Genomic DNA, 27,674 nt, shown 5'->3' on the forward strand with positions numbered 1-27,674 from the left:
CCCCTGCTCTGTGTCCCTGACATAGCTACACAGGGGCTTGCCAGAATGCATATCTAGATACATGAATTACAACATACAACAAAACAATTTGGATGAGAGGGCCTGCACTGAATATTCCAATTTTTAACCTAAAGTTCAAATTGCTTTTCCATTTGAAATACATGCCTCTTTTTGGAAGGTATTAAGTGGTTTTTGCTTATAAGGTTTACGTATAATCATGTATATATGAATGAAGACATTTTTCAATAGGATTTCTGCTTGAAATTCTGAAAATAAAACATCTCAGATTAGAATTTCCTACCTCTTGAAATACTGCCTTCTGAAGTACCTTTCTCTGAAGGGAGGAGAGAACTTCCACTTTGACTATGACCCTATCGGAATAAGATCAAAGTCAGCGAACTCTAAAGGCTTCCATAGCCCTGGCAACTCATGACTAGAGCCTAGGGAGATTACTGACGCCATGAACAGGAGTGTCAAATTGTTAAGTCAGCAACAGAAGTCACTGTGTACTTACATCCCGTGTGAGCTCTGTCCTTAATGTGTTGTCTAATGTGCAGTGATGCTATAACTAGTACTGATGAAGGACCCTTATGGGGGAGAGGGACAAGAAACTAGGCCTGGGCAAATATCAGGGGCTTCTTAAGAGGTTAGATGTTCCCCAGAGTCCAGCGGGCAGGACGTTCTCTGGGAAGGAAAAGTCAATCCCCTTCAGAGAACCTCTAGGCATGCCCAGAGCAGAGCTGCCACTCCCCTTCGGAGAATCTCTAGGCACTCTCCCTCAGCACGTTCCCTCAGCACGTTCCCTCAGCACGTTCCCTCAGCATTCTCCGGTATGCTAATTGTCCCTCTGAACTGACCAATCCTACGCATGCGCATTAGGAATATGCTAATTCATTGCCTATATAACCTGTGTGAAACTGCCGCTCAGGGCTCCTCACTGCCTGAGGTGGGGGCCCGTTTGCGCAAACGTTCAATAAAAACCTCGTGCTTTTTGCATCAACTGGTCTGGAGTCTGGATCTTTGGGCGTCCTCCCAAGCAAGTGGGCATCTCTGCAACTGAGAGGTCCAACATTTGGTGGCCTGTACGGGGATTTTAGGTCGCCCTCAGACCCATTCCCTGTGAACCAGTTGGAGGTATGATTAAGTGTTTTCTGTTTGTTGTTCTTCGTCTTGAGTGTTCTGACTGGCCAGTACCTGACTCTGTGAGACCAGTGGGGGAGGCAGGCGTGCCCAGCAACCCCTGGTCCGTTCCTGGAGGACGCTCCGGTTTGTGAGACCAGTAGGGGAAACCCTCGGTCCGTTCCCCCGGAAGACGCTCCCGGGGTGGTCTGGAGGTGGGTCGGAGACCAAGTCTCCCTCCTTCCCGGGGAGGGCTGGTCAGGCAGCCGCTCCCAAAAATAGCGCAATAGCGTTCGATTTGTCGTAGGTCTGTTGCTGCGCGGTTTTTGTTGGCTATTCTTTTTGCTTGGTTTGACATGCCTGGAATGGTCTGGAGGAAGGTCAGGGACCAAGTCTCCCTCCTTCCCGGGAAAAGCCTGGCCAAGCGGCTCTTCCCATCTGAGGTAGCATTGTCGATTTGTCCTAGAGCTGGTGCCGCGCGGTTTGTCTTGTTTACTGTATGTGTCTGTGTATTGGCTGTTCTTTTTGTTTGGGCTGAAATCTTTGCACCCATGGGTCAACAAATAACCACCCCTTTAAGTCTCACTCTAGATCACTGGAAGGACGTTCGAGAACGCACGCGCCACCTCTCAGTGGAGGTTAAAAGGAAACGATGGGCAAAATTCTGTTCCTCAGAGTGGCCGGCCTTCGAGGTCGGCTGGCCAAGGAACGGCACTTTTAACCTCGATATTATTTTACAGATTAAGGCGCGAGTCTTTCAGCCAGGATCCAATGGACACCCTGATCAGGTGCCCTACATTACCACGTGGGAGGATCTTTCACGTAACCCCCCTCCCTGGATAAAACCCTTCTCCTTCCCGACGGAGCCCATACGGACCCCGTTACCCCTTCCTCGGCCATCCCCAACTCCTTTAATACCTTCCTCCCCGATACCCCCTCCTCCTATCCCGGTTGTGCCAACCTCCTCCCTATACCCTCTGAAGGAGATTCGAGATCCAAAACCTGACAAGCCACCGGTTCTTCCGGCTGATCAGGACTTTCTGCTCTTTGACTCTCCCCCACCCTATCTTCCCGGCCAGCCTGCTCCCCCGCAGGAACCCCCACAACAACCAGAGCGGGATGTGCAACCTTCTGCACCATCCCCTGATTCCACGAGGGCAGGGGAAGAAGTCTCAGCGCCTTCCCCGCCCTCCAGCCGCCTGCGCCTCCGTCGGGGGCAGGCAGGGGGCTCGGGAAGCGTCTGGACTTCACAGGCCTTTCCTCTTCGTTCGGTGGCTGGCCAGATGCAGTACTGGCCATTTTCTGCTTCCGATCTTTACAATTGGAAAACCCATAACCCCTCTTTCTCTCAGGACCCCCAGGCTCTGACTGGGCTGATCGAGTCAATTTTATTGACTCATCAGCCCACCTGGGATGATTGTAGGCAGCTTCTGCAGACCCTCCTCACTACTGAGGAAAAGCAGCGTGTCTACCTTGAGGCACGGAAAAACGTCCCTGGAGCAGATGGCCGACCGACCCTACTGCCAAACGAAATCGAGGAGGCGTTTCCCTTAACCCGTCCTGATTGGGACTACACCACCGTTGCTGGTAGGGAGCGACTTCGTCTTTACCGCCAGAATCTCCTTGCGGGTCTCAGAGGGGCTGGAAAGCGCCCCACCAATTTGGCCAAGGTACGTGCAGTAGTGCAGGGGGCTGAGGAAACGCCGGCAGGCTTCCTAGAAAGATTAATGGAAGCCTACCGTGTGTACACCCCGTTTGACCCCCTGGCAGAGGACCGGCAGGGAGATGTAATCATGTCCTTTATAGGACAGTCAGCGTCGGACATTCGCAATAAATTGCAGCGGCTAGAGGGGCTTCAGGGGTATACTATACAAGATTTAATGAAGGAGGCAGAAAAGATTTACAACAAAAGGGAGACCCGAGAGGAGAAGGAGGAAAGGATCCGCAAGGAGCAGGAGGAAAGGGAAGACAAAAGAGACAAAAGACGTAATCGAGAGCTTAGTAGAATTTTGGCCACCGTAGTGCAGGATACAGAAAGGAGTAGACCAGGACAGAATAGGGACTTGGGAGACAAGCGAAAGCCTCGGGTGGAAAGAGATCAATGTGCCTATTGTAAAGAAAAAGGACACTGGGTCAAAGACGACTTGACTCTTTAGTCCAGCAGGTGACTGAATCCTGTGTTCCGTGTGCCAAGGTAAATGCCAGACACCTCAAGCTCCCGGAGGGAGCTAGGTTAAGAGGAGACCGACCAGGGATCAACTGGGAGGTCGATTTCACTGAGATAAGGCCGGGCAGTTATGGGAATAAGTATCTTCTAGTTTTTGTAGACACCTTCTCCGGATGGACTGAGGCATTCCCCACAAAACGGGAAACCGCCCGGGTGGTCGTCAAGAAGATCATAGAGGAGATCTTCCCCCGGTTCGGCTTGCCTAAGGTAATCGGGTCCGACAACGGCCCAGCGTTTGTCTCCCAGGTAAGTCAGTTGGTGGCCAAAGCATTAGGCATAAATTGGAAATTGCACTGTGCCTATAGACCCCAAAGTTCAGGACAGGTAGAAAGAATGAACAGAACAATTAAAGAGACCTTGACCAAATTAGCGTTGGAGACTGGCGTTAAAGACTGGGTCCAACTCCTCCCTATGGTGTTGTTCCGGGTCCGAAACACGCCCTCTCATTGCAGGCTGACACCATACGAAATCCTTTATGGAGGGCCCCCACCAGTAGCAGGCTTGCTTGACCTTGCATCCGTTGCCGATGCCCCTAAATTACAGGCCCGGTTGAGAGCGCTCCAGATCATCCAGAACCAGGTCTGGAAACCTCTTGCAGCAGCCTACCAACCCAAGACGACAACCATCCCACATCCTTTCCAAATCGGAGACCCTGTGTATGTCCGAAGGCACCAATCTAAGACTCTAGAGCCCCGGTGGAAAGGCCCCTTCACTGTGCTGTTGACATCTCCCACCGCTCTCAAGGTCGACAGAATCGCTGCTTGGGTCCACGCCTCACACGTGAAGCGAGCACCACCTCCCCAGGGCCCCGAGGATCCGGATAGACCAGCCAAATGGAAGCTCCAGCGCACTCAGAACCCACTCAAGCTAAGACTTTCAAAAACTGTTTAATATTTGTGATGTTCCTGGCCTTTCCCCATTGTTTTTCCAATCCCCATGCTCCACAATTGTTAACGTGGAACCCAACCCAGTCCAGCAAGAACAGAGTTCCCTCCCTCCAGTGAGGCAGGCTCTCCCCAGGCCGGTCCAATAGATTTTAGGATTAAAATCTTTGCAAAAAGAAAAGGAGGGAATGAAGGACCCTTATGGGGGAGAGGGACAAGAAACTAGGCCTGGGCAAATATCAGGGGCTTCTTAAGAGGTTAGATGTTCCCCAGAGTCCAGCGGGCAGGACGTTCTCTGGGAAGGAAAAGTCAATCCCCTTCAGAGAACCTCTAGGCATGCCCAGAGCAGAGCTGCCACTCCCCTTCGGAGAGTCTCTAGGCACTCTCCCTCAGCACGTTCCCTCAGCACGTTCCCTCAGCACTCTCCCTCAGCACGTTCCCTCAGCACTCTCCCTCAGCACTCTCCCTCAGCACGTTCCCTCAGCACGTTCCCTCAGCACGTTCCCTCAGCACGTTCCCTCAGCACTCTCCCTCAGCACTCTCCCTCAGCACTCTCCCTCAGCACGTTCCCTCAGCACTCTCCCTCAGCACTCTCCCTCAGCACTCTCCCTCAGCACTCTCCCTCAGCACTCTCCCTCAGCACTCTCCCTCAGCACTCTCCCTCAGCACTCTCCCTCAGCACTCTCCCTCAGCATTCTCCGGTATGCTAATTGTCCCTCTGAACTGACCAATCCTACGCATGCGCATTAGGAATATGCTAATTCGTTGCCTATATAACCTGTGTGAAACTGCCGCTCAGGGCTCCTCACTGCCTGAGGTGGGGGCCCGTTTGCGCAAACGTTCAATAAAAACCTCGTGCTTTTTGCATCAACTGGTCTGGAGTCTGGATCTTTGGGCGTCCTCCCAAGCAAGTGGGCATCTCTGCAACTGAGAGGTCCAACACTGAAACAGTATTTTTACACTTTGTGTTTCTGCGTGGGTACAAACTGATGAGATCTTTACTAATTATATACTGAATCGATCTTCTGTATATCAAGATAATTGGAAATTAAAAAAAAAAAAAACCCTGGTGTTAAATTGGAAATGGCATAGAAAATTAATTAATTTAAAAAAAAATTATGTAGGATCTCTGTCTTTAATGTGCTGTACACTCTTATTTAATGCTATAACTAGTACTCCAACAGTATTTTTTTCACTTTGTGTTGCTATATGGGGGCAAACTGTTGAAATCTTTACCTAATATATATTAAACTGATCTTCTGTATATAAAGAGAATTGAAAATGAATCTTGATGTGATTGGAAGGGAAGAGGGAGCGGGAAAGGGGAGCGTTGTGGGTGGGAGGGAAGTTATGGGAGGGGGGAAGCCATTGTAACCCATAAGCTGTACTTTGAAAATTTATATTCTTTAATAAAAGTTTAATAATTTAAAAAAAAAAAAGAAATACTGCCTTCTAAGATCAGTCTCAGAGAGGAGATGGGGGTCAATAATCTGGATTTAGATTTCATATGGATTAAACACATCTCTAAATTATCAAATCAATTTGAAGAAAACAACTTCATGTAGTCTATATAAAATGGCCACAGATAATCCCAAGTGGGTTGTTTTCAGCTTTCCTGTGTCCCAGAGGTGCCCAAGAGCACAGATGTTGGTTCAGGAGACATTTTTCTGCTGTCCAGAAGGCAGTATTAAGAAAACTTCAGAAAAAAGCCTTAAAATATCTCTTCAATGAATTTGGGCTTTCCTTTGGAAATAACCAAGAATTTGTAAGCACAGTTCATCAGAGCTGGCTGACGTTGGGGATACTCCGCCTCACAGCTTGAGGTGATAAAATGTGTGGCTCTGTGTCAAAGACACGGGAAGTTGCTTCCTAGCCCTTCCTTTCATGACTGTTTATGATGAGGAAAAAGAAATTAAATCCCCTGGGAACTGAGCATCAGTCATCTTTCCCAATCTTGCTGAGTAACTCACCATAAATGAAATATTCTACCAAAAAGAAAAAAGCACAAGTAATTGGGTTATGATAACTAAAAGGGTGAAATGACTTTGAGTCACATGAAAGATTAAGCATGACAGCCAAGGGGGAAGGAGATAAGATATGCTCCCTAGGAAACCGCTCACAACAAAGAATGAGAATTGTTCTAGAAGAGGATGAAAGAGCAGCTCTATTTACTCTGTTCTGCACTGGTTGGATTTAAGAGAAAGCCAAAGGACCCTTGCAGAATGGTACAATTCAGTAGTACCTGGAACTAGGCCAATTGGTTTGGAAAAAATACATAGTTCATAAATATACGATCTTACTACATATCATAGCAAAATAAAATTCACATTGAGTTTAATTATTATAAACTTAAGCCATTTACAAAACTAGACAGCGATTTAACTGCTCTCTGGATAGGGAAAGGCTTTCCAAAACATAATGCAATTGAAAATATGACAATGGAAAAGTCTACTAATTTGGTTAAGTGTATTTCAAGACTTGCCCGTTTAAAAAATTCCCATAAAAATTAACCGATAACAAATGTGAGAAAAATGTTTCTAGATGATATCACAAAGGGTGAAATTATTTAATCTATAAAATTTTTATACTACTTAATTTAAAAAAACACATGAAACACCCAATAATCAAATCTGCAACTAAAGGTCATTAAATGGGAAATACAAATGGCTAATAAACAAGTGAAGAAAGTACTCCTTCAGGCAAAGAAATTTAAGTGTAAAATAACCATTTTAAATATTACATTAGCCAAAACTTTAGCAATGGAAATACATAGAACTGACAACCAGAGTTCTAGAGCAATAAAAACTCTAATACTTTGTTGTCAAGATTGTAAACTGCTGGGACCAGTGCTGTGGCATAGCTAGTTAAGCTGCAATCTGCATTATAGGCATCCCACATGGGCACCAGTTCATGTCCCAGCTGCTCCACTTCCAATCAAGCTCCCTGCTAATGCGCCTGGGAAAGCAGTGGAAGATGGCCCAAGTGCTTGGCCCCTTGCATCCATGTGGGAGACCTGAATAAAGCTCCTGACTCCTAGCTTCAGCCTGGTCATTGTGGCCAATTTGAAGATGAAACAGCATATGGAAGATTTCTCTGTCTCTCCCTCTAATTTTGACTTTCAAATAAATAAATAAATAAATAAATAATAAGTAAATAATGTAAATTGCTAAAAATTTTCTAGGATGAAATTTGACCATTAATATTAGTAACTTTTAAAAATATTAATAACCTAAGCTGTTAATCTGCCTTTTAAGTATTTATTTTTAAGGAAACAATCAGAAACGTGAACCATGATTTGTGTTCACTGCTATCTTAATTTAAAAATATTAGAAATGAATACCTACAAGTTGGAAACTGATTTAGTAGATAATAGTGAATGTAGGTTATGTACACATGCAGCAATTAAAATTATGTTTAAGAGCTTTTAAATACATGAAAAATGGCTATGCCATATTTAAGTGAAAACAGCATGGTACTAAATTTCATATACAGTATGATTCTAGTTTTATAATGAAAATGTTTAGAAAACAGAAACAGTGTTCTGAAGTTTTCACAGGGGAGTATAATTATTAAAATGAACATAGTTTTCTACCAATTGAAATCACAAAAACATTTTCTATCAGAACTAATTCCCAGTCAATTCTATTTCACTCAAGAGCATATTCTGTCCTTAAAAAGAATCTTTTTCTTAATCCCGATGAGGTAGGTATGACATTTTTCCCTCTAGACTGGGTTACATGATCATTGGGATATTTTGTGAATTGTTTGATTTGGCATAAAGAGAAGTCCATCCACATACATCACACATACAAGAGAATAAATTTGCACCAATGAATTATCTTTGCTTGTAGGATATTTCCAAGACACAGGGCCAAAGCCAGCACCAAATCTCCCCATTCTCACTAAAGCACCTCAGCAACTGGTTAGTGACAAAATCATTTTCTTCTTATAATTAGGTATGTGATTTGAAATGCAAACTTCGATGGCTGACACAATGGTTTCCATTTATACCAGGGGGTACAAAACTCACATGATTCCTGAGACTGGAAAGTGGAAGAAGAGACAGTCTGATGCATTAAACTATTGAAGGGAAAGAGAAGAGTGTCTAGTGTGGGAAATATTTGGCTCACGCACACAAACATTTATTGAACTGAACAGAGGTTTGCCACCTGACAAAAACCAAACCAGTTGTCTCATCACTGTGAGAAGGGTTGATTCTTTTAAGTAGGGAATGAAGGAAAATAGAAAGATATGAACAGTAGCAATATTTGCAAAGCATGTACCAAATCTCTTGAAACATTATAAAACAATCCACAAAATATAAGCATAATTGCAAAACACAGAGTACTGGAACACTAGAGTAACTATATTGAGTCTCAGAATCTTAAAAACTCCAAATAAATTAGAGATTATCTGTTATCATACTTCCACCCCTCATTTTCAGAAAAAGAAACTAATTTCTAATAGATTAAGTACTGTATTCAATGCCCTGAAGCTAGTCAGTTAATCCAGTTTCTATACTTCATAGTAGGATCATTTTCTTATATAAGATACAAGGCAGACACAATTTCTAAAAACGTTTTTGTCAACAAACTGGTACATACCACCGTGTGGATTTGGTCATAAGTACTTTGGATTTTCCCATTTACTTTGCTTTTACCTGAAAAGGCAAGAGGAAAGGACTTTATTTTATTCTTCTTGCTCCTACACCACGTTAACTAATTATTGTAAAGATAACTATGACTCATGTTCTCTAACCTAGGCATAAATACTGTCATCTCAAATACCGATCAATTCCAGTGAAGTTTTAATGCAGGGATAACTGCAAGGAAGCTCAGGGCTTCCTCAACTCTTTATGTCCACTTTTGCAGGCCCAGTTTTCCATTCTGAACAGTATTTTTTTGGCAGTTATTCACAAGTCAGGGATTGATTTTAAAATTTTACAATAGCATAGCAATGGAAGCGTCAAAGATAATCACTTAATTAAAAACACTTATCAAAATATTCTGCAATATCGATATTCAATAACCTATTGTTTATATTTCATGAAATGGTGAGCATGGAGATGAACTCTTACAAATGAAATGATTAAAAAGTTGGTAAATAGAAAAGAAAAAGTTTTATAAAGCTTCCTGAAGCACAGTTCCAGGTACTTACTTCCAACAATCGTCTTGTGATTGAAAATCTTACTCCAAATCCCACCTTCCACATTGTCTTTCACTCCAAATTCATACACTGTGTTGGGTTTTAGATTTTCCACAATTGTTTCCGTGGCTGGGCAGATTTGAAAAACCCATTTCTTTTCCTTATCCTTTTCTCTATAGCGAATTGTATAAAATCTGTTGAATAATAGAAACATAGTGCTTTAAAGTCACAGGACAATTCAGAATATTATCTCAAGCTATAAAAACAGTTTTAAAATTTCTTTATTGATTTGAAAGAGAGATACAGAGAAAAAGCCAAACAGATAGATAGATCCATCAACTGGTTCACTTTTCTTTTTCTTTTTTTTTTTCATTGGTTGAAACAAATGTTCCATTGTGGTGAGGGGATGTCCATAGTGAGGAGGGTTGTGTGTGAGAGTCAAGCAGATGGGGGATATTTGGGTATCATCCGAACTTTTCCCTTAATTTTCTAGTCAACCTAAATATGCTCACAACATTTATTTTTTTAAGACAAACCATTGCATAACTGAATATAATATAGCCATTATATTCAGTGCAGTGGTTAATATTGTAGGCTCTTTGGACATAGTGTCAAGGTTTAAATTGCAATAACAATTTCTTTACTGAGTCAGCTTCTTCATTTCTGAAATGGATATGAGAGTACCCAATTCAGATTTTAGAGAGAAGTAAAACGAGATTTAAATTGCTTAGAACAGAGCGGCAAGATGGTGGAATAGGAAGGGAGCACATTGATAGTTCAGCAAGACACACAGGTTAATAAAAGTGGAGATACTGCAGGGTCAAGGAAGAGTAGGGGAAGAAACAGCAGAGGAAACTCTTCCGGAACTAGTGATTCACAGTGGACCTGCGTGGAGATCGTGGAAGCCCAAGTTCGGGACACCAGCGGCAGACTCAACGCACCAGCGCCGGAACGCGAGGTGAGCCGAAACTCAATAGCCTGAGACACCAGCGGGCAAGCAGAAAGAGGAGACTAGAGGGAACGAGGCTTGAAACTCTGTGGGGAAAAGTTCACCAAGCTAACTAGAAGAGAGGAAAAAAAAAAAGTGACCGATACGGACACGAGTTTCTCTCTCTCCGCTCACCCCTCAAAGGCGAGCAAGACAAAGAACAGGCGCCATTTTGGACATACGTCATAAGCAGGGTGACCTCAGGTCTGCACCGGCCCTGAGCCTAGCAGAAACACCTGACTCTGGGGGGAGCATCTAACTTGGCAATCCAGTGGGAGACTGCAGGAGAATTGGAGCCCACACTGAGGGCAGCAGAGATTCCGTGTGGTCCTTGGGAAAGAGCTTCCAATCTCTGGCTCCTATGGGTATATCATTCGCCTGCTAACTACCTCCAATTACGTTCAGCTGTGCGGAATTACTTCCCTTTTGAATCAAAAAAAGAAAGAAAGAAAGAGAGATTTACCACGCCTAACCTGGGAGTGTCATCTTTGACACACCCTCAACCCTGAGGAACCAAACACAGCTCTCAGGCCACACTCATCTCAAGCCTCTAAGGCTCCACCGAAAGCAGACAGTCCACTTAATATAGAGCCATAGTGTAACAAGAAAAAAACACCACAGTGAAGAAACCAAATATCTCCAACATGCCAAACAACAAACGTAAAAACCGAGGTAACAAGAACAAGGAAGACACTATGATGCCCCCAAATGAAAAAGACACCCCAATTCAAGATTATGAAGATGATGAGATAAAAGAAATGCAAGAAGCGGATCTCAAAAAATTGATAAGAACATTAAGAAGTTCTCAAAACAAATTCTTGAACTACAGAAATCCTTAATGGACAAGATAGAAAATCTCTCTCGTGAAAATGAAATATTAAGGAGGAATCAAAATGAAATGAAACAACTAGTAGAACATGAAACTGTGATAGTGACAAAAAACCACAATGAAATGAAGAATTCAATAGATCAAATAACAAACACATTAGAGAGTCTTAAAAACAGAATGGGCAAAGCAGAAGAGAGAATATCAGACTTAGAAGACAGAGAACAGAAAAGGAAACAGTCAAACCAAAGAAAAGAAGAAGAAATTAGAAATCTAAAAAATATTGTCGGGAATCTACAGGATACTATTAAAAAACCTAATATTCGGGTTCTAGGAGTTCCTGAAGGCATGGAGAGGAAGAAAGGATTAGAAGGCATTTTCAGTGAGATACTAGCAGAAAATTTCCCAGGTCTGGAGAAGGACAAAGGCATCTTAGTACAGGAAGCTTATAGAACCCCTAATAAACATGACCAAAAGAGATCCTCACCACGACATGTTGTAATCAAACTCACCACAGTGAAACATAAAGAAAAGATTCTAAAAGGTGCAAGAGAGAAACGTCAGATTACTCTCAGAGGATCTCCAATTAGACTCACAGCAGACTTCTCATCAGAAAGCCTACAAGCTAGAAGGGAATGGCGAGATATAGCCCAGGTACCAAGAGAGAAAAACTGCCAGCCCAGAATATTATATCCTGCAAAGTTCTCATTTGTGAATGAAGGTGAAATTAAGACTTTTCATAGCAAACAGAAACTGAAAGAATTTGTTGCTTAGAACAGTGCATGTATCACAGTAAGTTGCAGTTCAATATATGTTAGCTATTATCTCTTTTACAAATTTCAAAGTTTTTTTTTTTTAACCTGCAACATCATATTGAATTATCCCAGCCTAACTGAAGGGTTGGAATGATACATTCACCCTACAATTGTGTCCTCCAAATCTTGTGCACACTGCTCTCTGCTGCCTTTTTCATCAACCTTTACTGGTTCACTTTTCAAATGCCCATAACAACCTGGGCTGGGCCAGACTGAAGCTAGGAGCTGGAAAATCCGCCTGAGTTTCCATGTGATTGGCAGGGCCCAACGTATTTAAGCCATCATCCACTGCCTGCCAGGGTGCACGTTAGCAGGAAATTGGACTCAGGAGTGGAGCTGGGACTGCAAACCTGGAACTCTTGATGTGGAATGCAAGCATCCCAAGTGGTATTTTAACCACTGCATCAAACGCCAGCCCCGTTTCAAGTTTCTTAGTATATCACATACTTCAATCAACTCAGACAACATTTCTAACATTGGCTGTTTAGATTTTGAAAAATTTATGGATAACAGGAAAAAAATTTCAATGTGTGCTTAGGTTTTTAAATTTCTCATTAAAATTGGAGTCTATGCAGCAACAACCTGAAAGGATCCCAGAATTCTCAATTCTGTTATTTGCTACTTTGAAAAATGAAAGCTGGAAAGACACTAGACTGTCATTCTCTTCCAAGTATACATAGGGTAGAACATAAGTATAATTTTATAAGTGCTAATTATTGTAGTTTTACAATTGTACACATTTAACCCTTTTCATCCCATGGAAAGTATTTTAAAAGTAATGTTCAATTTTTTTTTATGAAGAAGAAACTGACACTCTAAAATGCATCCAGGTCTTCATTTTAAGGATGCGTTTTTCTTATTGTTACAAAAAAGAATCAAGATCAATAGCACAGTCAAGGGCACAATGAGGAAACAATGAAAACTCAAGGTCACTGTTACATATTTGCTTAGGGCTTTATGCTATACAAATTTATATATGCTAAAGTAAATAAATCTTCACTATTTTTTGTACCTTTACTAACATGCTATGTTTTGTGTACATTGTCTTATTTGTCACAAAAAACACCTTGCATCCTAGGAATCCTTAATCCCATTTTACAAACATGAAAACTGGGTTTGATGAAATCTCTTAACTTGCCAAATATCATCCAGCTAGTGTGTTTTACCAGGGGCAGTGGAAGAAGCCTATTCCTCTGGCTCTACTTTCAACAGCCTTGCTAAGTGGGGTAGCCGATCAGAAAAGGGACTTTGATTGTGAGTGCATAAAGTAATGATAAGTTAATAGGGATAGATGTAACAAAAAATGTTGAATTAAACAGCAAGAAGATGATTCATAAATATCGTGTAATTTACAGAAAGATTAAAATATTTACCCTAAAGGTTACATTATTCCTAGCTTTGTAGAGACTACGTCTGGGAGAATATATTTATTTACTTGGGAGGAAGAGAAACAGAGCTTCCATTTTTTTGGTTCACTCCCCACACACCTGTAATGGCTGGGGTTTGGCTGAGGCTGAAGCTAGAAATTCAATTCACATTTCCCACACAAATGGCAGGAATCCAATTACTTTAGCCATCAACACTGTCTCCCAGGGTTGGCATCAGCAGGAAACTGGAATCAGGAGCTGGAGCCGTGAACCAAACCCACGCCCTCAGCTGTGTGATGGGGGCATCTTAACTGCATCTGAACACCCACCATTGAAGAATATAAGAGCACTCCCACGAGTGGGTACGGAGATAAGATTAGATGAAGTGTCAGCAGATATTTAAATTTTTGTCTTTTTATTTTAAGTAAACATTTTATGAACAGAATAAAATAGCTGTCATGATGAATAAGCTTTTGATATACTGTTTTAGGTTCTTTCTTACATCTTAAATCATTTTTATAAAACATTGAATGCCTCTCCTTTACTCTGTACTCCAGAAAAATTAAACAGAGTAACACTCAGATTAATTAAAACTTTAAAATGTCACTTATGTATTCATGCTAGAAACAGTTTTAGGGTGCCCTGTGAAGACGAAAATTTTGATGTTCTTCAATTTCCTAGGGGTCAAGTTCTTAGTGACACAGAAAAATTACCCAGCGTCTCTGAAGGTGAAGGTCAGGACTGCTACCTAACTTGAGGGGCTCGGTAGATAATGAAAATGTGGACTCCTTGGTTAAAAGCTACAAAGGATTGTCAGATAAAAACAGTAGGGCATTGAGCCACGCTTTGGCTGGTCTAAGTGAGGACCTTGTGCAAAGGTCACAGGTACCGGATGGCCCCATGAATTTATTACAGAAGTTAGTAAGTATGGAGAGAGAGGAGCTATATTTATGCATCCAGCCCACTTTCTAATGTTACAAAACACTGAAGTGCTTGCAATAACTCACTCACCTGCTTCTTTCCAGGGAAAGCTGCTCTAATCTCCCATTCCCCAGTAGCAGAACATAGAATGAATGGAGGAGGCTGCCACTGAAATCAACTGGTAACTAAAACTGCTACTGAAAACCCGTTTATAGATTCCTTGTTTTTTTTTTTTTAATTTTTGACAGGCAGAGTGGACAGTGAGAGAGAGAGATAGAGAGAAAGGTCATCCTTTTGCAGTTGGTTCACCCTCCAATGGCCGCCGCGGTAGCGCGCTGGGGCCGGCGCACCGCGCTGTTCCGATGGCAGGAGCCAGGTGCTTCTCCTGGTCTCCCATGGGGTGCAGGGCCCAAGCACTTGGGCCATCCTCCACTGCACTCCCTGGCCACAGCAGAGAGCTGGCCTGGAAGAGGGGCAACCGGGACAGGATCGGTGCCCCGATCGGGACTAGAACCCGGTGTGCCGGCGCCGCAAGGCGGAAGATTTGCCTAGTGAGCCGCGGCGCCGGCCCGTTTATAGATTCCAAGTGCTTTGTGTCTTGTGAGTCGAACTATCAACAATTTATGAAATGCATTTCTTGACAAATATGCAGCAAGCAGTTTCTGTTGCTGTTTTGCCCCTGACCTGGCTCTTAGAGGACTTAAGAAAAATGCTGAAAAGCTAAAATAAAACCAGATGGGCTTCTGCAATTATGCATCTCTAGTAAGGATCCATTTCTGAGGACTTAATTGCTTGCATGATCTGTGGAAACCTTGCTAACAGAGCTAAAGTCCAGATTGATTCAAAGCTTTCCAATCAACCTGATTTCACATCATCTTCCTATGGATAAAATGGCATAAAAATGTTCTGTTCATCTTAAAAATCTTAAACCTCATGCTAAGAAAAATATAGCTTGTAATTTTTCCTATTGCAATCACAAAACATTTGAAATGCTCTCTCTCGCATACCAAATTTGTTAGAAAAAAAAAGATGGACAGCTGGCCCCTTCTCTGCTTCAGTTATATTTACCCTGGTCAACACTGTCTCAGCTGATACTTGTACAAGTAGAAATGTTTGGACCTTTAAAAGAGCAAATGAGACCACTTAGCTATATTTAAAATAGTGAAGATTTTCCTTGATTTTAAAGTAAATTTAAAATTTATAGGAAATGTTTTTTAATCTAGCACACGATCAATGTTCCATAAGTGTTTATGAAATGAATAGAGTACATATTTAGGTACTCAGAGTCATTTTAAAAATTAGGATATAATCGCCCTAAATAACCACTGATTCAATCACCAAAAATACTGATTTAAGTCATTAGGTTAGCAATTGTATTTTGCTGTGTGTCCCTGCCTGAGGTTTCACTTACTATAATGTACCATTCCTATAGAACCAGCACAAAGTGAAATGAACGTCTACCATGTACATTTGCTGGGGCTTAAGTTTTTTTTAGTAAAGATATATTTATTTGAAAGGCAGGGTTAGAGAGATATTAAATCCACTGGTTCACTCCCCACATGGCTACAACTGCCAGAGCTGGGCCAACTTGAAAGCCAGGAGCTTCTCCCAGGTCTCTGATGTAGGTGCAGGGGCCCAAGCACTGGGGCCATCCTCCGCTGCTTTCCCAGGCACATTAGCAGGGAGCCCAAATGAAAGTGGAGCAGCTGGGTCTTGAACCAGCCACACAGTGGATGTTTCACCCACTCTATTACAGCACCGGCCCCAGGGCTTAAGAGTTTTATTTCTTTATTCCAGTTTATCCATACAATGAATTCTGGGTGGAGTAAGATTTAATATGAAGAAAAAGAAGCTGAGAAGTATCCAAGAATCAACTGTCAATGGCAGAGACTAGTGCTGTTTTGTACTCTTAAATTGATGTATTTTGGAATGTACTGGACTTCCTATCAAGGTGCTTGGCAAAAAACGGTTCAAGGAGACAGAAACAATGACCCAGAATGTAAGAAAAGTAAACAGGATCAGGTTAGCACTACCCAAAGACACAGTATAATCATGCATTTACTATCAGATCACAGTCTTCTCATTGTCTAAGGATATCCAGGATCAAACACCCCTTGCACATATTTCTGCGGATGATTAAATTTTGGCACAAGTGCAGAGAAAGGCAACGAATACTAAAAATACAAGTAGAAGCCTGTGAGTGTCATCAGACTGGTCTTCTGGAAATCTTGCTTCTAACCATTTGGAATCTAAGAATGAGAGCATCTTGTATCCTAATTAAGAGTCAGAAACTGGCTAAGGTATTTGGTTCAGCTGATATTACTATGTGCCTTGGCCTCCTGTGTGCTCTCAGTGCTGACAGTAATGGTTACTATAGCTTTTAAAAGTTCATAGCTCTTCAAAATATACCAGAAAAAGCAGGTGATAGTCTAACTTCAATACCAGACAGCTACAAACTAGCAGCACAACCCCAGAGGAGTTTCATTACCCACTTAAGTATCAACTTTCCCTAATTTGAAGAAAGGGTCATCCAAGTACGAAAAACACACAAGAACTCCCAAAAGATATGACCAGAAAAGAACTTCACCACAACACATTGTAGTAAAACTCTCCACAGTAAAATACAAAGAAAAGATTCTAAAATATGCACCAGAGAAACACCAGATAACATTTAGAGGAACTTCAATCAGACTCACAGATTTATCATCAGAAACACTACAGGCTAGGAGAGCATAGATATATTACAAGTCTTAAGAGAAAAAAACTCAACCCCAGAATACTGTACCCTGAAAAGCTCTCATTTATGAATGAAGGTGAAATAAAGACCTCCATAACAAACAGAAATTGAAAGAATTTGTCACTACCTGTCCAGCCCTACAAAAGATGCTCAAGGATGTTTTACACACAGAAACAGGAACATCACTATGAAAGAAAGTGAAGGCAGAAAATCGCCCAGAAGTACAAAGGAAACCCAAAGTTAAAAAATAGGACTATCAACAGAAATATGGCAAGGCAGTCATTACTTATCAATAGTGACCCTGAACGTAAATGGCCTCAACACTTCAGTTAAAACACACAGACTGGCTGAATAGATTAAAAAGGAAAACCCATCTATTTGCTGCTTTCAAGAAACACATCTCACCAACAATGATACCCACAGACTGAAAGTGAAAGGATTGAAAAAGTTAATCCATGCTAACATAAACCAACAAAGGGCTGGTGTAGCCATCCTAATATCATACAAAATAGACTTTAACACAAAAAAACTGTTAAGAGACAAAGAAGGGCACTAAATAATAATAAAGGGATCAGTTCAATAGGAAGATGTAACTAACATAAATGTATATGCACCCAATTACAGGGCACTGGGCTATTTAAGAGAAATGTTAATGGATCTAAAGGGAGAAATAGACTCAAATATAATGGTAATGGGGAACCTCAATTCCCCACTTTCAGCAATGGACAGATCAACCAAACAGAAAATCAGCAAGAAAACAGTTAATTGACACTATGGAACAAATGGACCTAACAGATATCTACAGAGCTTTCCATCCTATAGCCACAGAATACACATTCTTCTCACCAGTGCATGGACCTTTCTCTAGGATTGACCACATGCTAGGCCATATAGCAAGTCTCAGCAAATTCAAAAAACTGAAATCATACTATGCATCTTCTTGGACTACAATGGAATGAAGTTGGTAATCAAGAACTCAGGAAACCCTAGAACACTTGCAAACACAGGGAGACTGAACAACATGCTCCTGAATGAATAGTGAGTCATAGAAGAAATCAAGAGAGAAATCAAAAAAATTCCTGGAAACAAAGACAACAATACAACATATTAAAACTTATGGAATACAGCAAAAGCAGTGTTAGGAGGAATGTTTATGGCAATTGAAGCTTATATCAAGAAATTGGAAAGGCAAATGAGCTATCAGTGCATCTCAAAGACCTAGAAAAAACAACAGCAAACCAAACCCAAAACTAGGAGAAAAGAAATAATTAAAACTAGAAAAGAAATCAACAAAATGAAAGTAAAAAATTACAAAAGATCAACAAAATGAAGAGCTGGTTTGTTGAAAAAAAAAAATAAATCAACACACCACTGATCCAACTAACGAAAAAATGGAGGAAGACCCAAATTAATAAAATTAGAGATGAAAAAGGCAATGTACAACAGATACCACAGAAATAAAGAGAATCATCAGAAATTACTACAAATAGCTTTACACCAATAAAATGGAAGCCTAGAATAAATGGAAATTCCTGGAAATGTAGCAGAACATAAAATCAACAGACAAAAATCAACAGCCTTTGTAAATGCAGAGATTGCCATGGCTGAAAAAGAGCTTCTAAGATCAATCCCATTCACAATAGCTACCAAAACAACCAGCCAACCCCCCCCCCCCAAAAAAAAAACAAACAAACAAACAAAAAAAAAAACAACCCTTGGAATAAATTTGAACAAGGATGTCAAAGATCTCTACAATGACAATCACTAAACATTATAGAAGAAATACAAAATGGAAAAATCTTCCATGTTCTTGGATTGGAAGAATCAACATCGAAATGTTCATACTATCAAAATCAATTTACAGATTCAATGAAACACCAACCAAAATACCAAATATATAGAAAAAAATGTTGAAATTCAAATGGAAACACAGGAGGCCCCAAATAGATAACACAATCTTATACAACAGAAACAAAGGTGGAGGCATCACAAAACCAAACTTCAGGATATATTACAGGGCAGTTATAATCAAAAACCCTGGTATTGGTACCAAAACAGATAAAAAATCCAGTGGAACAGAGTAGAAATGCCAGAAATCAATCCAAGCATCTACAACCAACTTATCTTTGACAAAGGTGCTAAAATCAATTCCTGGAACAAGGACAGTCTCTTCAACAAATGGTGCTGGGAAAAAAGGATTTCCACATGCACAAACATGAAGCAAGACCCCTACCTTTACCTCCCACTAAATCCACCCAAAATGGATTAAAGACCTATACGTATGACCCAATGCTATCAAATTATTAGAGACCATTGGGGAAACCCTACAAGGCATCAGTATAGACACAGAGTTCTTGAAGACTCCAGAAGCACAGGCAATCAAAGCCAAAATTGACAAATGGGATTACATCAAATTGAGAAACTTCTGCACTGTAAAAGAAACATTCAGCAAAGTGAAGAGGTAAGCAACAGAACGGGAGACAATATTTTCAAACTATACAACCGATAAAGGATTAATAACCAGAATATATAAAGAGATCAAGAAACTCAACAACAAAACAAACAACCCAGTGAATAAATGGGCAAAGGACTTAAATGGACATTTTTCAAAAGAGGAAATCCAAATGATACATGAAAAAATGCTCAGGATTGCTGACTATCAGAGAAATGCAAATCAAAACCACAATGAGAGGGGCCAGTGCTGTGGTGTCATGCATAAGGCTGCTGCCTGCAGTGCTGGCATCCCATATGGGCACTGGTTCGAGACTCTACTGCTCCACTTCTGATCTAGCTCTCTGCTGTGGCCTGGGAAAGCCAAAGATGGCCCAAATCCTTGGGCTCCTGCACCCATGTGGGAGACCTGGAAGAAGCTCCTGGCTCCTGCTTCAAATTGCTGTATCTCCAGCTGTTGTGGCCAACTGGGGAGTGAACCAGCAGATGGAAGACTCTCTCTCTCTGCCTCTCCTTTCTGTGTAACTCTTTCAAATAAATAAATCTTTAAAAAAAAAAAAAAAACCTCAATGAGGTTCTACCTCATCCCAGTTAGAATGGCTTTCATACAGAAATCAATAAACAACAAATGCTGGTGAGGATGTGGGGATAAAGTTACCCTAATTCATTCAGTGTTGGTGGGAATGTAAACTGGTACAGCCATTATGGAACACAGTGTGGAGATATCTCAGATGTCTGAATATGGACCTTCCACATGACCCAGCCACCCCACTCCTGGGAATCTACCCAAGGAAATGAAGTCAGCATTTGAGAGCTATCTGTATCTCCATGTTTACTGCAGCTCAGCTCACAATAGCTAAGACTTGGAATCAACTCAAATGCCCATCAACTGAAGACTAGATAAAGATATGATATGTACACCATGGAATACTCATGGCAGTAAAAAAAATGAAATCCAGCCATTTGCAATAAAATGGATAAATCTGGAAAACATCATACTTAGTGAAACAAGCCAGTCACAAAGAGACAAATTCTATATGTTCTCCCTGACCTGTGATAACTAATAGAGCACCTAAAAAGCAACCTGTAGAAATGAAATTGACATGTAGAGAAGCAATCACTTTGAACAGCCCTACTCCTGACCGATGAGAAACAGTTTTTTATCACTCTGGCCTCAGATCAGCCCTTAAGGCATTCGGATCTGGCTCAAGAGCCCATGAGAGTATTTCAGGCATGGAAAGCCAAGACACTCTGGGGAAAAAAAAAAGACCTAAATGAAAGATCTCTGCAAGTGAGATTCCAGTGGAAAGAACAGGGCCATCAGAGAAGGAGGTACCTTTCTCTGAAGGGAGGAGAGAACTTCCACTTTGACTATGACCCTGTTGGAATAAGATCGAAGTCGGCGAACCCTAAAGGCTTCCATAGCCTTGGCAACTCATGACTAGAGCCTAGGGAGATTACTGACGCCATAAACAAGAGTGTCAAATTGTTAAGTCAACAACAGGAGTCACTGTGTACTTACTTCTCATGTGGGATCTGTCCTTAATGTGTTGTCCAATGTGCAGTGATGCTATAACTAGTACTGAAACAGTATTTTTAAACCTTGTGTTTCTGCATGGGTGCAAACTGATGAAATCTTTACTTAGTATATACTGAATTGATCTTCTGTATATAAAGATAATTGAAAATGAAAAAAAAGCTTGGTGTTAAATTGCAAATTGCATAGAAAATTAATCAATTCTTAAAAAAAAATCATGTAGGGCCGTGGCGGCCACTGGAGGGTGAACCAACGGCAAAAGGAAGACCTTTCTCTCTGTCTCTCTCTCTCTCACTGTCCACTCTGCCTGTCAAAAAAATATATCATGTAGGATCTCTGTCCTTAATGAGCTGTACATTGTGATTTAATGCTATAACTAGTACTCCAACAGTATTTTACACTTGGTGTTGCTATGTGAGGGCAAACTGTTGAAATCTTTACTTAATATATACTAAACTGATCTTCTGTATATAAAGAGAATTGAAAATGAATCTTGATGTGAATGGAAGGGAAGAGGGAGCGGGAAAGGGGAGGGTTGTGGGTGGGAGGGAAGTTATGGGAGGGGGGGGAGCCATTGTAATCCATAAGCTGTACTTTGGAAATTTTTTTCTATACTTTTATTTAATAAATATAAAGAAAAAAAAGAAACAGTTGTTTATTCTCCATTTTTTTCTTTTCCTTTATTATCTCTTCCTTATCTTTTCTTTCATACAAATTGAACTCTTAAGAGTTAACCATATGTGTATAAAGTTAATTGCAAACTGATCTTAGTAAAAAAAATAAAGAGAATAAAAAGGGAGAAGGAAGCAGGGTGGGGGTTTTAGGGGGAAGGTGGGCATGGTGGGAAGAATTACCAAGATCCTAAATTTTTAATTGTGAAATGTGTGAAGTTCTTAACTGCAAAGCAGAATATTTCTGCATACATTCCTATGGACTTACTTCTAAGGGTACAATTTAAAAACTTGCCACGGGACCCCAAATTCCCTTAAGCTGGCTAGTAAAAATATCAACTTAAGTGTTACAGAGATAAAATGGATAGGATTATGGTAAAGTGATCATGTAGATAAGAACAAGTGTTAAAATGATCATATAAATAGGACTAAGTTTTTGGAAGTAATAGAATTAAAAAGGAGTGAAGGCTCCAACATGGGAAGCAGTCCATTCAGTAGACTCATAGAATGACAATTGCTTTAAGCAAAACTCTGACCTCAGAATCAGCCCTTAAGGAACTCTGATCTGGTGGAAAAGCCAAGGGAACATTTCAGGAATGGAAAGCCAAGACACTCTGGCAAAAATGTTCTACATTAAGTACCTTTGTGGGTAAGACCCCAGTGGAAAGAAGTGGCCACCAAAGAAGGATGTACTTTTCTCTAAAGGGAGGACAGAACTTCTACTTTGCTTGAGGCCTTGTCAAGCTAGTACATCAAAAAGGCTTCTATAGCCAAGGCATCTCATGTCAAGAGCCTTGGGTGATCACTGTTATCATACATAAGAGTGTTAATTGTTAAATAAACAAGAGTCACTATACACTAACTTCCCATGAAGAACCTCTATCCCCAAAGAGTTGTATCATGAGACTAATAGTAAAACTTGTTCTCATGAATCACTTCCTTCTAGTGCATTAAGTGGAGGATATTATTATGTCTCATAAGTTATAGTTATGTCTATGAGCTCAGAAAAGATCTAAAACTCTTGGGTTCTTTAAAAATAATTAAGTTTATAAAAGCAAAAGAGGGGGAGGAAGGAAGGGAAAGGAGAAAGGGAAAAGAAAAAAAATCACCTTTGAGAAGCAATAACTTTAAACAGCCCTTGTCTGGACTTCTGAGGAACAGTACTTAGTTTTTTCATTTTACTTTTCTTTTTCTTTCTTGGAATAAACAGAAGAGGGAAGACAGAGGGGCTGGGGAGATGGTGAGAGAGCGGGTATGATGGGAAGAATTACTACGGTCCAAATGCTGTATTTATGAAATGCATACAAATAAAAATAAATGCCACTATAGTGATGGGATTAAGTCAGGTCATCCTACCCAGGCCCAGGAAAGCACAGCAGCATGGATTTATACCTCACTTCATGAGTGTGATCCAGATATCCTTTGAGAAATTCCATGGCTTCTTTTATTAGGCAATGGCGAGCTGGTGGTGATTCTTTAGCAAGTGAATAAAGTTGAAGAGTGATAAGGGAATTAGATTTACTGGTAATGGGGTAATTAGAAAACAGAGGGAGGAATCAAGTGTCCTGATATAAGTTAACAAGGAAATTAAGAAAGAAACATAATGAAAAAGAAATGCATCAAAGTTATATTTCTATCCAAGAATTGATGAGACCAGTCACTCCTCTTATTCTCTGTGGAATAGCAGTGAAAGCAATTCCTGGGAGTTTTTTTTTTAAACAAGCTCTTCATCAGGACTACTCAATAAGAATCTGCATGTTAACAAGGTCTTCCAGATGACTTTATGAGCATCAAAGTCTGAGAAGCACTGTTCTACACGGAGGCAATAAAGACAAGATACAGATAAAAAAGAAATGTAGGTAACAATCCAAGGATAGGAAACTGATATATTTATGAAGCAGAACAAGAAGTAAACGCAGTTGAGTATTAATGAATTGAGGGGTAGGAGGAAACTTTAAGAAAAAAATGTTAAAATAGAGTTCAACAATAAGGGGATAGCTGACAATTCCACTGAGAAGTTAATGATGAGAAATGAGAAAATTCTACTGGATTTATAATTAATGGATCATTGGTAACTGACTACCATGAAATGTTTTAATAGGATTGAATAAAGTGGATAGATAGAGCCACTGAAGAAGCATAAGCATGGTGTGGGCGGGTATAGAAATCAAACATGGGGGTCAGTGTTGTGGTGAAGCAGGTTAAGCCACTGCCTATGATGCTGGCATCCCATATCAGAGTACTGGTTCCAGTCCTGAATCCTCTGCTTCTAAGCCAGCTCATTGCTAATGCAAGTGGAAAAGCAACAGAAGATAACCCAGTGCTTGGGCCAACTCAACCATGTGGAAGACCCAGATAGAGTGCCATGATGTTCCTGGCTTTGATCTGGCCCAGCTCCTGCCATTGTGGTCATTAGAGAGTGAACCAGCAGATGGATAAGATTTCTTTCTGCCTCTCTAACTCTGCCTTTCAAATAAATAAGTAAATCATTTTTTTAAAAAAAGAGACTATAAAGTAACTTCCAGGATATAACAGGATCAACAAAAAGGTGTTTTTGGGTGAGGAAATCTCCAGCAGGAGGTGGGGCACCAATAAGAGTGAAAGGATAAATACTGGAGAGAGGAGGTCACTGGGGAAGTAAAGGTGGGAGGAGATGGGGTCATGAGCACTGTCTGGAGTCAGAGCATGTTTTCTGGAGAGAGGAGAAATAGAAGTCATAAGTTTGGGATGAAGAGAGCGAGCTAGATTTCCTTAGGGAGTCAGGATGGACTCGTGTGGGGAGAAGTGCCAGGGACTGGATCCAGGATGCTATTACAAAGATCCAGGGTAAAGTGAAGGGTGCTTGGATTGGACTCATTATGTAGAATGGAAAGATGGGAGATACAGAAAGGCATACTTACCAAAAAGAAATCAACAGAACTTGGGTCTTCAAACTACAGAAGACTCAGAATAAAAAGTGAGTAAATTAGTGTGAATGGAAGCATTATGATACTTTAGAAAGTAAGATGACAAATGAGGTGGTATTTCAAAAAAAAAGTGAGTTCAATTTTGCCGTGTGTAGTTTGAGGTAACAGTGACATAAATGCAAACATATTGACATTTCACTGTGTATTCTTTCCTCATATATTTAAGACTTAAGGTGCTCTCTGTGCCAGATGCTGGCCTGGGGGCTGGGGTAATGCTATAATGGCAGGAAAGACACACAAGGTTCTTGTCCTCAGAGCTTAAAATTTACAAGGAAGACAAACAGGTAACAGACATTGGGTTCAATCAAGTGAGGATTCAGATACTAAAAATACTTGCTTCTTAAAACCTTGGCATGGGGGAAATAAAATCCAAGAGCTTGCTCTCTTTGCATAATGCATACATGTATTATCACACTGTCTCCTTAAATATGTATAATTAGTATGTGCCAATTAAAATAGTAATTAAAAAGGAGCCTGCTCTAGACTAGCCAAAAAGGCGAGACCTCATTCTACATTAAGAGTAAATAAGCACAATTTTAAAGTGTTAGACAATGTGAAAATTATTTCTAAATGAACCATAAAGCTCTAATAAGTTGGCAAAGGAGTGAGAACTAAAGCAATCTTGAAAGCTTTAACAAGTTGGAAACATGGGGAGGAAAAAATAAGTTATTAATGGTAAAATAAATTTTGGTTAAAAACATGCTTGGCTCTTCTGTGCCGGTTTGGAAAGTTTTCTTCTGACCTCCGAAATATTGAGGACAAATATGTACGTTCAACTCAAAGCCCATTAAGAATAGAAACTGTAAATAAAGCATACTGACCATCCAATGTGACTTCAGAAAAGGATCTAAAATAACAGAAGACTCCTACAGATCCCATACAATTGGCAACAGACACAAGTGTCCAAAAGGATGGCATGAAATCCTATTAACACTTCAAACTTAAAATAAAAAACCAGGGATGTTCACTGAACACTTTCTGCTAAATACTTTAATATAGAATGTATGCAGTGCAAATGAAGTTTTTCAGTAGGTTATTTGCATAAGGTGAGGGTGCACCAACTCATGTGAAATTATAAAATCTGATTTTATAAAGGATGACAAACATTACAGTTCAGTGGATGAAAATGACCCCATTTGGTGTTCCTTTAACAAGCCAAGAGCATTAAGTTTCCAGTGGTTTTGTAAGAAACTACTGAAGGAAAATTTCATCTGTATTAATCTTCCAATTTTCAAGAAATAATGATCCTTTTAAGCTATTATTTCTTATTTTAATCTACTGGATTTTTCTAAGCTAAGAAAAAAAAAAAGCTACATGAACAGATCAGAGTAGATTTCTCCAAGTCTGTTTCTAATTACACTCAGTTCTGTTAGATTTATTGATCGCTTACAATGTGTATGGTATTTCCAGGGCTTTCAAATAAATACTACTATTTCTACCCGCCCCCCCACCAGACTTTAAATGTCAGCTATTTATTAACTGTTAATTCGGACAAAGGAGGCATATGCATACAAAATCCACAAGTATTCCAAATGCTAATTTTAGTTTTAGCTGTTCAATTCTCCCCTTCAAAGTCACGCCCTAACATTTACCTATTCCAATCTAGTAATTTCTGACCCTCCTACTTACTTAAGTTTGAAAATATCAAGGTACTTCAGAAGGTTTGTGGAAAAATGAAAGCACACGGAAAGTTACTTTGGTGCAAAAACGATGAAACCTATGCATAGTTTTGTTCATACTACACATTTTTCATAAACATTGTGAAGTTCCCTCACTTGCAAGCATCTTGACATGTTATCATTGAAGGTTTCAAAAAACTTCAAAGTGAAATTACCAACCTTGAGCACTGTGATTTGATGTGTGTGACTCAATGTATTTGATGAGAACAGCAGAGCCAGAGTGTGTACAAGGTGGTGAGAGCGAAATGTTTGTGTGCTCTGTGTAGTTAAAGCCTTCAAACCAATGGCCCTAGTTAGAACCCTGGTTCCATCAGTTCATCTGTCCTCACTTTCCCTATCTTAATCTCTTTGTGCTATCACACAATCAGCACCAGCCACTGGAGATTCTTTCACAGAATGAACAGGTAGGCAAGGTGAAATTGAAGGAAGGCTTTTGGGCAGGGGAGAAAATTGTACACAAATGACACTACATGACTTTGCCAGGTTATTGAACTTGTTGAAACAATCCCATGGGTTTATACAAGTTGAGTAACCATTAAAAGCAGGTTACATTGTGTTCTATGACTACCAAATTTTCTTTCCTCTCTCTTTAAGAACCTTTTGAAAGATGAAATAGAAAAAAAAAATGCACCAATCCGTCAATGCTTATTTTCTCAGCACTGGCATCCTGGATCAATCCACTAAGAAGTGGAAATATAAGCATGTTCTCTCAATAGTTCACTTTCCAAGTAAAATAAGTCATGGACTTAGTGGTGGGTGAAATCAGGAATATTTCAGATTCTTTGAAGCCTCTCAAAATTATTTTTCAAAAACTTGGGCTTTTGAAGTATCTTCTACATGCTTTTTCCCAAGTAGTTATCCCTTGAGAAACAGACAAAGGAAGAAAAATTTGGTTTTTAGTCTAGATTTCCTAATCAAAGTCATATGAAAGGTACTTTGAGAATTTATAAACATTTTAAAGATCTTTCCTTTTAGTTCAGTATACAGAAATAAAAATAAATAAAAGATACAAAAATACACATGGTCAAAGAATACACGAAAAGGTGCTCAATATCCTATGCAGTAGGAAAATGAGATACTGCTGGGCTACAACAGCTAAAGCTCCCGGCTTCGGTTTGGCCCAGCCCTCGCCACTGCAGTCATTTGGGGAGTGAACCAGCAGATGCAAGATCACTCTGCCTTCCCTCTGTTTCACTCTGCCTTTTAAATAAATGATTTTTTAAAAAAATCTTTATGAGATCTACATCCATAGAAATGAGAGACTCAATTCATGTAGCCAAAGGCAGTATAGTATGAATAAACTAAAGAATATTCACATAATGGAAAACTAGACAGAAACCT

The 27,674-nt window shown here is 40.3% G+C and overlaps 1 protein-coding gene across 31 annotated transcripts in view; it reads right to left on the minus strand.

Moving 5' to 3' along the window:
* The window catches only part of ABI3BP (ABI family member 3 binding protein), a 298,516-nt gene that overhangs the window by 143,822 nt on the left and 127,020 nt on the right, over positions 1 to 27,674 (minus strand). For all 31 annotated transcript variants that reach the window (XM_062207047.1, XM_062207032.1, XM_062207040.1 and 28 more), the window contains exons 5-6: positions 9,388 to 9,569; positions 8,835 to 8,890 (exon numbers count right to left, since the gene is read on the minus strand). In XM_062207047.1, coding sequence (XP_062063031.1) covers positions 8,835 to 8,890; positions 9,388 to 9,569 — 238 coding nt within the window. The remainder of the gene's footprint in view (positions 1 to 8,834; positions 8,891 to 9,387; positions 9,570 to 27,674) is intronic.

This window comes from Lepus europaeus, chromosome 2, assembly GCF_033115175.1.
Source record: "Lepus europaeus isolate LE1 chromosome 2, mLepTim1.pri, whole genome shotgun sequence".
Lineage (NCBI taxonomy): Eukaryota > Metazoa > Chordata > Mammalia > Lagomorpha > Leporidae > Lepus > Lepus europaeus.